The sequence below is a fragment of the Aythya fuligula genome, chromosome 5 (assembly GCF_009819795.1).
Source record: "Aythya fuligula isolate bAytFul2 chromosome 5, bAytFul2.pri, whole genome shotgun sequence".
NCBI classification, from domain to species: Eukaryota; Metazoa; Chordata; class Aves; order Anseriformes; family Anatidae; genus Aythya; species Aythya fuligula.
The window spans coordinates 35,722,776-35,738,241 of record NC_045563.1 but is presented as its reverse complement, the minus strand read 5'-3'; the positions used below and the strand labels follow the sequence as shown (position 1 = coordinate 35,738,241).

At 38.0% G+C, this 15,466-nt stretch overlaps 1 protein-coding gene across 5 annotated transcripts in view; it reads left to right on the top strand.

Annotated features, from left to right (window-relative positions):
- Positions 1-15,466, top strand: part of SIPA1L1 (signal induced proliferation associated 1 like 1) — a 202,024-nt gene that overhangs the window by 125,971 nt on the left and 60,587 nt on the right. For all 5 annotated transcript variants that reach the window (XM_032188074.1, XM_032188075.1, XM_032188071.1 and 2 more), the window contains 3 exons: positions 5,770-7,591; positions 13,652-13,782; positions 14,417-14,605. In XM_032188074.1, coding sequence (XP_032043965.1) covers positions 6,094-7,591; positions 13,652-13,782; positions 14,417-14,605 — 1,818 coding nt within the window. In that variant the 5' untranslated portion in view covers positions 5,770-6,093. The remainder of the gene's footprint in view (positions 1-5,769; positions 7,592-13,651; positions 13,783-14,416; positions 14,606-15,466) is intronic.

The following is a 15,466-nucleotide window of genomic DNA, read 5'->3' as shown; positions in this document are numbered from 1 at the left end:
AAGAGGAATGACCGCGTGCCGTGTGTGCTTTCTCTCTGTCTCAATGAAAAGGATGTTTTGAAGGGTGTGCCTAAGTAAGGGTTATTTCTACTCTTGAGTTTTGTGATATCTTCTTGATAAATGGTTACAAAATGAAAACAGAGGACACAATTCTGGCTTGAGATATTCTGGTGTTTACATTGAGAATCATGGAAGAATGAGTGGGAGACTGAGCAAAATGGGCTGAAGTGTGCAGGTAGGGGTTTACTATCTCCTGCATTCCTATGCTTGTCTCAATTTGATAGCTTTTGTTATATCTCATTTACCATCCTGTTATGTCATGAGCACTTTACCACTGACTGAAAGTGAGCGTGATTATTGAGAGCAGCTTCCTCTCTCCTGCAGAGAGGCAAGCTGGCTCTGTGTGCTCTGGGCTGACCAGTGGTTTGTGACCACGGTTCATGTGGCCTGAAATCTGAGCTAGCAAACACTGCTGAGTGCCACAGCATTTTTAGCTCAGCCCTGGCACAGCGTGTCCTCCAGCTGTTTCACAGCATGGAGAGCATGCTTGCATTTGCCTGCAGAAGGCATCCTGCAAGGCTGCAGAAACTGGCAATAGTGCATGTTCAGTAATTTCAGATGAATTACTGTGATGTCTTAAAAATCAATGTAACCTTGTGGAAGTTCATGTATTTTAGCGTGAGCTACTTCAGCAGAGAATGGGGTTAAGGATGAAGCACTGCTGAAGCTCGGCGTATCAGTGCAGGTGATCCTTCTGTATACGGCAACAGATGGCACTCAGTCTCCTGAGAATAGAGGTGTTCTTCCTAGGGTCACGGAACAATGGCATGTTCAGAGAAAAGGGCAGAAATATAGATTTGTTTGCATGTAGATCACTGGCAAATTTTGTAGATAACATAAATGCAGGGCTGGGGAGAGGCTACCTTGTTTTGGAGGGGAATGAAAAGCTGGAAAGATCTACCATTCTGCGCAAATCTGACAATTGTCACAAATTCAGTTAACACAAAACCAACAGCTTCTCCTAGTGTAACAGAAATAAAACTGGTAAGTTAATGAAATAGCAAACACTTTTCTTCAAATAGCCTTTCAGTTAGTAAAAACAGCCTCTGAAAGATGAACCTTTTAACTTTGCTTTAGTTATAATGATGAAGGTAATTCTGGGAAGAAAAGGACCAGGTTAATTATAGCCAACCACATAAAGCCAAATGTTTTTAAAGATTAAATTGAATTTTTCTCCTCTGAGAAATTCATTTTATGAAATTAGATGTTATTTTGTACATATAATAGCTTAATTGGCTGATAAATGAATATTTTCCTCCTAGGATTTGATCTGTGTTATAATTCAGCTAAGAATTTGTGACACAAATAGATAAAGCTTTTGTATATAAAATACTTCTCACTGCTCTCAGTTATTTTTTCTGATTTCAAAGGAGCTGCTTCTTTTAATCTTTTATGGCAATGCCAGTGCTTTTCCCAGTAGAAGTTAACAAGGGTTACTGCCAGTAACTCATCTGCGTTGCACTGAGTTTCCTCAGCTGGCTAAATTTCAGTAAACCCTGTGGAATAGAGATGATTTCATTTACATTTTCCAAAGCTGCTTGCTGCAAAATGCTATTCTGAGCTCCTCATCCTACAGTTTTCAGTATTTTAGAATAACCCTGAAAGTGCTGCATTTACCATCATCTATTACATTTTACTATTTTGATGGGTGTGTGTGTGTACGTTGAGAGAGATTGGAGCCTTGGCAAAAGCGAGACTTTTCTAGGGTCTGAAAACTGATGCCCTCATTTCCAAATTTTTAATTATAAAATGACACTTCTTAATGAGGGCTGATGGTGAAATATGAAGTCTTTCCTCTGGAACATTATGAATCATAAATAATTGGGTACCCGCAAATCAATCACTGTCAGCATCAGAGTGTTACAGTCATTAGCATCTGTGATCCAATGATCTGAAGTCCCAGCAGGTACCAGAGTAACTATGAGATTGCTTCAAGTAAGGCTTGGTTGTGGGTAAAGTCACTACTTGCTTTGTAAGGAAAAAGACCTTGGTCCCACATCATCTAAATCTAGGAAATACTGTGGTAGAAGGTCTCTGAATTGATGCATCAGGCTTGATCTCCATTTTTCTATTCATCTTGGCAAGTATGTTTTGGATTATTGTATTTTGTTGCCTGAATCCAAGATACTGACTAGTGCTGTATTTGTGTATGTTTGTGGTTTTACTATCCCAAGCTAAGTTCAGTTTCTTTTTAATGAAGTGCTTTTATCTGTTTCTTTGTAATTCAGAGGCCTTTGGATGAAATCTTGCCTGATACGTCATCTTAATTTTCCTGGTGACTAATTGCAGTCATGAAGAAAAGCAAACCATGATCTCTTGATCACCTGCCTTTTAAAAATGATGTAGGATTGAAAAAATCTTCTGGGATTCATCTCCAAACTCTAAGTTGATCAGAACAGGCTGCTGTTGTATATACAGCCAGAACTTCAGTTTTGGAGGAGGGAGCAAAATAACAAAAGAGGTGTAAACAGAAAAGGAAAGAATGAAAATGTGTTTCTTTGCAGCTCGTTGGGAGTTGAAAATAGATGTAAAATCCTCTTTTTCCTAAGAAGTGCTGGCTATATTTTGTCCTAAGGATTTGAGATCCATTTTGAACAGATCCTTGGCCTGCTTTATTAAATGCAATCTGATAAGCAGATTATTGGCTTTCCAAGCTTGTTCTCATAAGTGTTTTTCTTAATTTATATAATCAGTAATGCGTTTTACTGTACTGCATTATGTATTTTTTTGCATATGGTTTTCATTTGTCTTTTAATATGTAGCTGCTCATCTGAGTATTTTGTTGGCTCCCTCACTGAGTTCAGATGAATTGGAGAGGCATGTGTATTTTCATGGTTATGTTAGCTTGCCCTTACCATAGCCTGTGTGAGTAGATATTCATAGCTCTACCTTGAATTAGTATTTTTTCATGTTACATAGTAAGAATAGGAATTACTACTTTCCACAATTACTGCTGTAGTTTGTAGAAGTAGGTGTCATACTGCCTCTCTTGCAGCTGTAACTAATTTTAATAGACCATGTATTTTGTTAGCAGTTCTACTATTTAACTTTCTGCAAGTTTTCTAGTGCATAATATCATCTAGCTACTGGTAACTAGTGGTCATTTAAGTCAAGTGTGATTGATGCAATCTTTGATGCTGTTCTGTTTTGCTAGTAGTGAATGTGAGAAAGTGGCAAAGTACAGATTGCCATTTTTCTTCATTTCCATTTAATCTGTTGTGCAGTGTATCTAAAACATACATTTTAAGAGTCACTGATGTTAAATACAATTGTCTCATTTTGTTTTGGTTGGGGCTAATCAAGGCCAGGTTGGATGGGATTTGGAGCAACCTGGTCTGGTGGGAGGTGTCCCTGCCCATGGCAGGGGGGTTGGAATTAGTTGATCTTTAAGGTCCCTTCCAACCCAAACCATTCTGTGATTCTATGAAATGAAGCCGCTGGTCCCAGAGAAGGCAGCTTGTGGTCATGTAATTAGTGACTGCACCGTATATGCAAAAGGTCAAGAATAAGTTTCACTGAACGCGCACGCGTGTGTGTGTGTGTATGTATATATATATATATGTATATATAATTATTTAGAGTAGTTGTCCCTGAAGTTTTTAAAGAAATAAAAATCAGGTTAGGGGAGAAACACCAAAGCTAGTAGCGTTTTTGGTGTTGCTTTGGTTAACACTAACCTCAGAAATTTTTAGAGCTACTGTGTGAACTTCTGCCCTTGAGTTAATGAGAAACTTGTACTGGTGGTAGGTTATCAGTTTCAGCGAGGACCAGGATTGGAGGGGTGATGTATACCTTGCTTTCACAGATACCAATAATTGAAGAGGAATGGTGGGGGACAGAAATCTTACTTCATCACAGGCAGTGGAGAGGAGCGTGTGGTGGCTGACAGTTTTTGCCTTTTCTGTTCTGCCTGTTCTGCCCTCAGTTTGGTTCTTCCTTCACTCTTTCTTGTAGCCTGTCTTCTTCCTGCCCTATGTTTTCATTCACGTTTCCTTCCATTCTCCCTATATAGGCAAGTCTATATGGCCCTTTAGGAAGGACTATGCAGTGTTCCCTTATTGTAGAGCTTATTGTATAAACATAATTTGATCTGGCATAGGCAGAGCACTGGGTTATGTGCAGGTGTGCACTGTTTGCACTTTTTCGTCCTTGATCTGATTTGTGCATGAAGTTTCATCAGCTTGATTACTTCTTAGGCTGAATAGTGTTTGAAATTTGTAGGGAGTTTAAGATTGCTGTAGTTTAAAATTCAGTAGTGTTGCAATGGCTACATGGATAGACAGCCTTTCTAAAGTTACTCAAATTATTTGGGTAGAAGAAAGAACTATTGTTTCAGCAGTCATTGTAGCAGAATTACAAGGAGAGTAACTGCATTTATGTAAATGGCTGTACAAATCCAATAATACCATAGATCACTTGTTCTTATATGTGATGCAGTCAGCCTGCATTTTAAGTATTTCTTATGTGTTCAGCTTTATATAAATAGCAGCTGCTATTTCAAAGCAGTGCAGTTTATAGGCGAGTGAAGTTAAAACATGCTGCCTTTGGAGGCAGAAAGTGCCCTGGCTTGGTAGTTTTCATTGCTGTGGAGCACAGTACAGTAGTTTTGAGAAGAGACTGCAGAAAACACTAGTTTCCGTAGAAACATCAGCAAGCCTTGATTTGTAGACAATACTGTACTGTCAGCACACTGCTGGTTCAGCAGCATCTCTACATGTTTGGCAAATATTGAAAGGCCACATTTTGTGAAATTGGTTTAGCCTTTGAAAATTATTAACTTCCTTGTGTTAAAGGATGTGCAGCGATGCAAGATTTTATCTTGACAATATCACGCTTTTGTCTTCTACTGGCAAGGGCATATTTGTGGATTTTTTATTTTCTATTTTTAGCTCCTCAAAGGATAGTATAATGCTTTGTAATCACTTTCGTACTGATGAGGTATGGGAAAGCATTTAACTTCAATGGCCTTGTGAAGCTGGATTGATTATATGGGATCTGTGGCAAACACTATTTTGTTAGCTGGGGAAATAAAAGAAGCTTTTCATATCAAGTTATTTGAAAGTATGTGTTTCTATTTAGCTTTAGTCATTATATACATTGTGAAATCTGGGCAGAGAATACATGCTTTCTGGACTATCCAGATAATCTGCAAATAAGGCTGTGCAAAATGCAGAATAAATGTTGACAGCCATTCTTTCTATTGTCATCTTCTTGGTAATTAGCTTCCTTCCTTTTTTTTTGTTAGCATATCATAGTTATTTACATTAACAAAAAAAATGAATAGGCTTTGTTACTAGCTAATTGCAGCCAAGGATGTATGACTTGCAAATGGTAATTTTGTGTATAAACTCAAAGGATTCTGGATTCCTCATCTGGCTCACCTATAGATTCTACAGGAAATGGATGCTGTACGTGTTCTTCAGCTGAGGAAATGAGCTCTCTACTTGGCTTTGTACAACTCTCTCCTAACCCAACTAAAATACTGCTAATCAGTTCATAAGGAAAAGTCTGTATTTAGTCATGGAATCCAAATGCAAGAGTGGTGGTTTTTTGTTTGCTTCTGAAGACAAACCAGCAGTATCTAGATAACTTTTTACCACCATGTCTGTTATAAGTCTTAATTCTGTTTAATAATTACTCTCATATCTTCAGTTATGAAAAAAGTTACATATAAATTAATTCTTTTATCTCCCTCTTGCTCTGTTCTAGGCTTAAAAGAAGCATAAACGATTGGATTACCACTCTGACGTTTTGGAGCACAAGTGATGTTGAAACAATTCGAATGTATTTGGAGCATGGCTATTTCTTAAGATGCAGACGTTAAAGGAAGTCACTGCTTTCCAAAACCTACTGAATATCTGCATTTTCTAGACACTCTGCATTCAACTGTGTCCTTAAATGTCCGTGGTTAAGATCTCATGCAACCATTTTATATTTTGGAGACTATTCTCCAAAAGAGAACTGTGCGTTTAAAAAGCAGAAATGACTGTATTTTCTTTTGGAACTTACTAAAGTTGAACATACTAAAAGATCATGACCAGCTTGAAGCGGTCCCAGACCGAAAGGGCTGTTGCCACTGGAGTGTCAGTTGGAACAGATGGCACCTCAAAAGTCCACTCGGATGACTTCTACATGAGGCGCTTTAGGTCGCAGAACGGCAGCCTAGGATCTGCAGTCATGGCTCCAGTTGGACCTCCTCGCAATGAAAGTTCCCATCATATTACCTCTACTCCTGGAGTCCCTAAAATGGGGGTCAGGGCAAGGATTGCCGATTGGCCCCCAAGGAAGGAGAACATCAAGGAAACGAGCAGATCTAGTCAAGATATTGAAACAGCAAGTTGTCTTGACAGCATGTCTTCTAAAAGCAGTCCTGGGAGTCAGGGAAGCTCTGTTAACCTGAATGCTAGCGATTCTGTCATGTTAAAGAGCATCCAGAACACACTTAAAAGCAAGACCAGACAATCTGAGAATCTAGACTCCAGGTTTCTTACACCTGATGGCTATCCCAGTTCCCCAAGGAAAGCTCTTCGCAGAATAAGGCAGCGCAGCAACAGCGACATTACCATAAGTGAGCTTGATGTAGATAGTTTTGATGAATGTATTTCACCCACTTTTAAATCCGGACCATCTCTGCACAGGGAGTATGGCAGCACGTCTTCAATAGATAAGCAGGGAACTTCAGGGGAAAGTTTTTTTGACTTACTAAAGGGCTATAAAGATGAAAAGTCTGATCAGAGAAGCCCAGGCACAACTAAGCTCAGTGAACTTCTGATTGCCAGTGGAAGCAAGGGTTCGGGTTTCTCTCTAGATGTGATAGATGGCCCTATTACTCAAAGGGAGAACCTGAGACTCTTTAAGGAAAGAGAGAAACCACTCAAGAGACGCTCAAAATCAGAGACAGGAGATTCATCCATTTTTCGTAAGCTGCGTAATGCCAAAGGTGAAGGGGAGCTTGGGAAGTCTTCAGATCTTGAAGATAACAGGTCAGAAGATAGTGTCAAGCCTTGGACTTGTCCGAAGTGCTTTGCTCATTATGATGTACAGAGTATTTTATTTGATTTAAATGAAGCAGCAATCAACAGGCATAATGTTATTAAAAGAAGGAACACAACAACAGGAGCATCTGCTGCTGCTGTAGCATCGCTTGTCTCTGGACCCTTGTCCCATTCTGCGAGTTTCAATTCTCCAATGGGCAGCACTGAAGACCTGAACTCAAAAGGAAGTCTCAATATGGACCAGGGGGATGATAAAAGCAATGAACTTGTGATGAGCTGTCCTTATTTTCGTAATGAGATTGGTGGGGAAGGGGAGAGGAAGATCAGCCTTTCCAAATCTAATTCAGGTTCCTTCAGTGGATGTGAAAGTGCCTCGTTTGAGTCAACTCTGAGTTCTCATTGCACGAATGCTGGAGTAGCAGTTCTAGAAGTTCCCAAGGAGAATCTGATTTTACATCTAGACAGAGTGAAAAGATACATTGTTGAACACGTAGACCTTGGTGCATATTATTATCGAAAATTCTTCTATCAGAAAGGTAAGTAAATTATGGCTCTCCTTGTGTTGTGTTAATGATGAGGTTTAAACTGATGTTAACGACAACGTTGTGTTAACCAACATATAAAGTTCAGCTGATGTGTAAGAGTAATACTTGCATAAAGGATATTTTTTAATCATCAGTGCTTAAATATGGTGTGTTTTATCAATTTGCTCCTTTAATCTGTACATGCTGTGTCTAATTGAATTTATGTACCTGAAAATACAGAATACAATTCTCTGGTCACATCATTCTATTGACACCAGGGAATATCATTTCCTTTGGACATATGCAGGAAAGTTTTTGCTCTATAGAAATGAGCAAAACCCAAACATGATCTAGATACACCCCTCGCCAAATGGTTCTGGCACTGTGAGTTGCAGATCTCGCCATCTGTTTGTTTTGCTCCTGAAAAAGATCAAAAACAATTGCAGAGCAAATTCCCATGAATTTGAAAAAAAAAAAAATAATAATAATTAAAAAAAGTTCTGCTTTGTTGCCTCGTTAATTGTGTCTTCTGATGGACAGAGCTGGTTCAGTGAGTGATGTGACAAATGCCTGTCCCTCAGGTACCAGTGTCCAGGATTGGGTTTCATCTGCTTAGTGAAAGCAGCTCAGCAGAGCTTGTTTCCTGCAGATTAAAGCAACAGGGATGCCTAGTTAAAATAAGTAGATGGTCAGCCCAGAGAAACTTCAGCTCATTAACTGTGGATTACAGCTAATAATCTCATCTCCCCTTTTTCCCTTGCCTCAGAGTATGATCATCTCCTGTCTCTTCTTTCCAGCATCGTCCTTTGGCTGAGTAGCTCTTGTCACGTCCCGTAGTCTCTTCCTACTGCAGTGTTTTAGTGTTTAGAGCCTTTGCTGAATATTTTTTTGGTGCTGGTTCATGTTCTTTGGAGAGAAAACATTTAGGAAAAATGCTGATTAGTTATAAGCCAGATGCACAACATAGGATGAGTTATGTTTGGAGGGGAGAGCCTGAGATTAGAGAGATTTGCCTGTGATTACCATCCCACCTGCCCCCACCCGGAACAACTTGATTCCTTGTCACCCTGGTGAGTTCTGGAGTCAGCAACTAAAGGTGCCTTTGCATGTTCCAGCTGACCTGACTTAACAGCCTTTCAGCACTGAGAGGGAGAAAGAAGGCTTAATTTCCTCCCCCTTGTACCAGTTCTCTCCTTTTCTGCCAACCCAGTAAGGAAGATCAGTTTACTAACCAAGCAGAAGTCTTGCCATAAAGTTGTTTATGTATTGCTTGATTATTTTTCTCCAGTTCTAGTGAGTCAAATCAGCTTTCTTTGCAATCAGAAGTCAGCACCAGGTAAGCAGTGAGAGCAAGCAGTGTAACAGGAGGGAGGTGCGAGTGGGGTTACAGCCTTTAGGCAGCAGCAGTGTGTTAGTTGGGCTTATCCCAGGGGGAAACCACACCCTAACGCTAGTACCATGGCAGTCACCATTATATCTCCATTTCTTTCTAGTAGTAATTAAGATTAATTAGATAAACTCAACATAATCTAATCCTAAGGCTATTTGTGAGGGGTAACCAGATACGATACTGTCAGTGTGTGTATGGGGTGGGACCGGGGGAAGAGGAGGAACTGTGTTTTTTGTCAAGCCATAAAACTGTCTTTTAAATGAATTTTAAATTCACTGTGCTTATGTTTGTTCCATAGAGCATGAGCCAGGGGAATTTTTCTTACCAGAGATTTCGTTAAGATAGCTTCTGAAAAAAGGCATCCTTCAGAAGCCTTATTAGATAGACCAAATCCCCACAGTTCTAAAAATACCAAAAACATTTTGTTGATCACCCACTATATGATCTTTCCCCAAACAAACCTTAAAATCATCTCAGAGACAGGTTTGTGATAAAAATTCAAGCAGCGTATAAGGAAAAATATCGAGGAAGTCAGTTTAACTGACAGTTTTCTATAACATGAAGGATGTAATGATGCAGAAACTTCTTTATTTGAAGAAAGGTCGTATCTTTATTATGAATATTGCTGACATGAAAAAAGATGGTTTTGGTAGCATCTGCTAGTCAGGTCAATAGGTCTGGGTAATTTGATAGAAATGTATGAAGCAAAAAAATCTGATTCAGCTGTGATAACGTAAAGATCTCAAACTGGAAGCTTACACAGAGCTGGAGAAGTCTTGAAGTAATCCTAGAGTTTGTTTAAAAATAGAAGTGATGATTCAGAGAATTTTCTTTTAACTTGTTTTCATTCCAACTTAAAATAATAAAGCCTGTCATTTGAGACCACATCAACAAACCAGTTGAAAACATTAATGATGCCAGTCAGCGTGATTTCATGAAAAGTAGGTCATGAAAGTGCTTTTATGGGTATGGTCCATTTCAGTTTCTCCCAGGTAATTTAGTGAGATGTTCATGGTGACTTGACTGGAGTCTTTAATTACATGGGCATAATAGTTTATTCTTTACAGTATTGTTACATGGATGTTAGATGCATCTTGTATTTTACAGTGTGCAGAGGAGGGAGCAGGGGTTGGGAGGTGTTGTGAGCAGGAGTATTGCTAACATGGTCCAAACTATTTAAGGTATCTTAATCTAGGTAGTATAAAATATTTGCATGTGGCATTTATGGATGAATTTTATATAACTTCTTTGATGAATGCTGAAGGCTAAACACTTTATGTAAAGGAAATACTAAAAGGAAAAAAGTCTGACCCTTTACAGAGCAGTGGAAAAGTTATTACTAAAATAATGATGTGGTATGGTGTCCAGACCATGAAGTGTGGTCTAATACTGGTGGTAGCAGCTTAGTGGAGGTTAGAAATCTGGTACAGATAATGGGGATAACAACTTTGTAATGGTAGTCCTCCAGGTTGGCTTCAGCTCCTCTACGTTATATCTAAGCTAGTTATCCAGACTGCCCGTATACCCAGTGGAGAGAAAGTAGAGTCGTCCTAGCTCAACACAAAACTTCATCTAGTCTTGTGTTCTGGCAAAGGCTGGTAACAGATGTTGAAGGAGGAGTGATAGGATTAAGGCAAAGGCAAGTGATACCTCCCAGATGTACTTTCCCAGACCCCAGCAATTTTCAGCTAATGGGTGTCTTCAGCTGGTGCTCATACCACTTGTATCTAGCAGTTTTGGGGCTCACCTTCCAGGTAGTTACCAGTTCAGCCTGTTGCCTATTACCCCATATAAACTTCCCGTACTTAAAATATTCCTACAGGAGGGGAAGCATGCTTTTTTATTATATCTATAACTTGAAATTAAAGACTTCTTTTATCAATAATAAAACCATAGGGATGGACAAACTTGTTTCCATCAACTCCTCTGTATTGTGGTTGGAAAATACAGTGTGTAGCTCTGGAGGAGCAATCTTTTCCCTCAAAATCAAGTGTATTTACTTAGATTTCCTCTGCAACTAACTTAAAAATATCTGCCAGAAAATGTTCATTTTCACATAGGGCCTTTGACTGGAAGCATCTTTTGAATTACATAATAAATATTTAACTTCTTAAAGTATGTATAATCTGTTTCAATGGCAAGGTGCAAACAATGAAATATTTCATTTTGACTTAGAGTTTATAGAATAACTTATGCCTATTGCTAGCTGCCTCCTGAGCATCTTTTAATTAATTTTTCAACAGTAGTTTAAATGGCATATTTTTGGGCTTGAAGTATTGCTTTCAGTGTGAAGTTTGTTTGGGGTGGAAGAAAAACCTGTCTTCTGTGCTATGCATGTTTGGCATAAAATTCTTGAATTAGATTGAGAAACAGTCCTATTTTTTAACAATAAAACTCCAAATTTGTTATCTTTAGTTTGTAAATTAAGTTTTGTGCACATAAATCTTGCTGCTAGCTTTCTTGTTAGAGGAAAGAAAATGGTTGGAGCTTGAAATGCAGGCTAGGCTAGTTAGGAAAAAAAAAAGTATGCAGTTGTTGGTGCAGAAAACTCCAGTGTCATTTTTGGACTCGTTCTAGTAGGTATTACCAACTTACCTTTGTTTCCATAACATTTTCTGTTTTGTAAGTAAAGGTACATGTATACAGTACAATGTTTTTAATTCACCAAGCAAGCAGTTTAGGGTGGAGACAGCCAAGGTGGCTCAAGTTTTGGAAGCTGCATATGGTATGCTGCTAGATAGGAACTTGATCTTAGATAGATCGTTAGTGATTGCACTTCTTATGCATTTGTTCTCTCTGCCATAAACTATACATTGAGTTTTAAATATCTTGGAGAAAAACAGGGTGTACTATACTTGATAGAAGAAGAAGAAAAACGAAGGTGCTAATAAGATGTTTTGGATTTTTAAACATCAGATCTATGTGGCATCTACTGTTGGAGAACTGTAAAGATTTCCTTAGGCTTATGTAGATCCTTTAATTTATTCATGATTTCTTCATTTACCACTAATTCAGTCACCCAAAGCTTCTGCCAATATTTACAGGATATTGTACAAGATATAAAAAACAAAACAAAACAAAAATCAATAATTTTTGAATGTTAATTACCTCTGTGCAGAGTATTGACTTTTGAGGAGTTAAAGAGGAATTCAGTAGAAATTACAATCCTGCAGCGTGTCTCTTTGTTCTGTGTCACACAGGCACTGAAACCTTTAAATGGAAAACACTGACTAAAGGCAGGGTAATAAAATGTCAGGTACTGGGGAGTAGTACAGGGGCCCTAGGGGCTTAGGGGTGAACATCTGTGTAAAGACAAGTTTTAGGGCATATGTAGTTTTGCAAGGAGAAAGCACCTACTTGAAAAGCATGGAATATGTTGGAGGAAAGTAAACCAGGAATCAGCAAGTTTGTTTTGTTTAAAAAAAGAAAAAAAAAAAAAAAAAAAAAAAAAAACAGAAAAGTGAGGCTCTCAAATTTTGAACGCTGCAAGTGATTATGCATTGCAAAAATGACAGCCATTCACTTGGGAAGGGTGTATTTTGATAGCTATTTTTAGTATTTTTGCAGATGCATTTCTTGATAGTGACATTCAAATATTTTGCACTTTATCCCTGCAGAATACCTCATATCAGAATGCTGTTAAAGTACTAATTCATTTTGGTTGTTTTATGAATAGCACGGAATCTGTCTGTGATGGTACAGGTGGTACAGTTATATTTCCATTCTTGTTATCATTCCACTGAATTTCACATTTCTTCTTTCAAGTGCTGAAATTTCAGATAGCTCTAACTTTCCATTTTTGTGCATGTATAAATTCATTCATATATGCAAACCTGTAGCATATGGAAAGGGATGATATAGGACTTTTTTCTTGTAAGATGGCTTTACCTCAGTTTTTTAGCACTGTTAAATTTGCAGGTATTGTATGTTTAAATTCAGTTGTCACTTGAGATATGTGCAACTTTGTTATGTTGCTGAATTCATGGTGGTGTACCTCTGTCATCAGACAAGATAGCTTATAATGCTCAGAAAGCTCAATAGTAGAGCCTTTAACACAAATGTCTTAAATTGTTGAACTTTAATTTTTGCAAATGTACATTTCTAACATGTTTTGACATAAAATTTGGCTTTATTCCTGTGGTTAAGCAAATGCAATAATGTACCTCAAATAATACACTACTTGGTTAGCAAGCAGTTTCTCCAGGCCTATATCTTCCCCTCTACACAGTCCCCCCAGTTTTTCCACCTTTTAGCATTGAGTAACTTGTGAGACTGTTCTGATACAAAAATAAATAATTAACATCCTTTGTTTGGTACAATTGCCTGCTGTTCACATTTTTAACAGGGGGTGGTGAATTTTTCTCTTCAGTGCGTTTGGCTTCCTGGTTTTTATATTTTAAGGAATGTGAATGAAATGGATTTTACTTTAAAAGCCAGTGTGAGAGGTGTATCCTATTTTAGTCCTGCTTGTGGAAGTACAATGTTGAATTTCAACTTTCTTGAATACACGGAGCTCTTCAGAGAACTGAACAATGAGAATGAAATCTTAGTATGACTGAAGTCATTGATTCTAATGCAATTGGCAGTTTATTTCCAGTATAACAACTAAGCATGAAAATACAGTTGAAATGTGAGAAGTAAGATGGAGTTTTATCTGTTTTGTTTGTTTTTTAATATGCAAGAACACTGGAACTATTTTGGAGCAGATGAGAACCTCGGTCCAGTAGCTGTGAGCATAAGAAGAGAAAAACCAGAGGAAATAAAAGAAAATGGGCCACAGTACAACTACCGGATCATATTCAGAACCAGTGAGGTAAGCAGTTTGTGACTGATAGTAAGAGAAACAGGTAGGGAGCAGGCTAAATTGAGTGGGGGGCAGTGGGGGTTGGAGTTCTTAGGCTTTTCAACATGGATAGATTTGTTTCCTCTGTATATGCAATCCAGCAATCTCCTAACAAAGGTATACCATGTGTTTACATTACGGAGAATACAAGTGAGTATATCAATGAGTAATTCCAGAACCAGTAATACAAAAGGCAACTGTGAAGATCGTTTTGGTTAAAGCTAGAGAAATTTACAGGAGCTATATTAGCTAGAAGCAAGCAAAGAAGGAGAAAATTACTTCCTCCAATTTCATATGTGGAAGTGGTTAGACTTCGAAATGCTCCACAAGAAATAGTACTCCTAATTTTCCCAAGTATTAGTTTTCTGTGAAACATAAATCTGTAAAGAATTTTGAATCATTGGAAAAATTCTGATTACTTTCAGCTCTCAGGATGAGTGACACTTTGCATGTTAGTGTCCATTTCACACAACATGAATTACTTGGTGTCTTTAGACTCCATTGAGAATTGGAGAAAAGTACATTTTGCTCCAGCACTGTTGCTAATCAATCTTGTCTCTGTGCATAATTCAACATATAAGCTATTTTTGTTCTCTATGCTTAGCTTATGACATTAAGAGGCTCTGTGCTGGAAGATGCTATCCCTTCAACTGCAAAGCATTGCACAGCCAGAGGACTTCCCCTTAAAGAAGTACTCGAGTATGTGGTTCCTGAGCTGAATATCCATTGCCTAAGGCTGGCCTTCAACACTCCTAAAGTCACAGAACAGCTTATGAAGCTGGATGAACAAGGGGTAAGTACAAAGCTGTAGAATGAGACAAATTGTTTTAAACTGTCAGGTTACTCACTGAACTGCAAAAATCCTTTTTAATTTTAATTGACTTCAGTCAGTCTATTAAAATGCCCCCATTTAAATTAAAGCTTGACGTCTATAGGGAGAAAATTGTGTCTTTCCCCCAAGTTTTGCAGTATATTTGCTTTGTATGAAATCAAGCTCACAGCCATAAGTAGTCTAAAGTTTTAGTTTAGTGTTATGGCAATTGTCCATTTTAATTTACTCTAAAAGAGATTCAGTGATTGTTTTTCAAAGCCTGTTGGATAGGGAGTTGTTTTGTTCTGGTTTTCATATTATTATAATGCCAGTTGAAATCTCCAAAGTTACTTAATGTTTTGTTGTAAAATACTAATGTGTTATTTGGCACAACCATTACCAGGGTTCTGCCTATAGTTTTTTTTTTCTGTCTTAAACAAGTAACGTCAAAATACTCTCACCCTCTTCATGCGGATGATTTTCAATTAGGTGGTAGTCTCCTGTTCTCTTTCAAAATGGAATTAAGGTTTATTAGCTATATAGCTTAGACTTTACTCATGGACTTTCATTTAGCTAAGTGAATTTTATGATTAAAAACTTTGACAGTGACATTTAACAGCTCTGTTTTGAGTACTGAGATTGTTGGTGTCTTTTCTTCTGGTCTTCTTTGTTGCTTATGATCAGCCTTTTCTGCACAGAATTAAAATCTATGTTACTATTTTTTCTTGCTGTCAGTCTGATGTTGAAACATGGCCATCATAAAATAGAAAAAGATTTAATCATTATCTGCACCACAAGGGGGAGAGTATGGCTGTTCTAAAAAGTGTCAGATCTAAAATATTC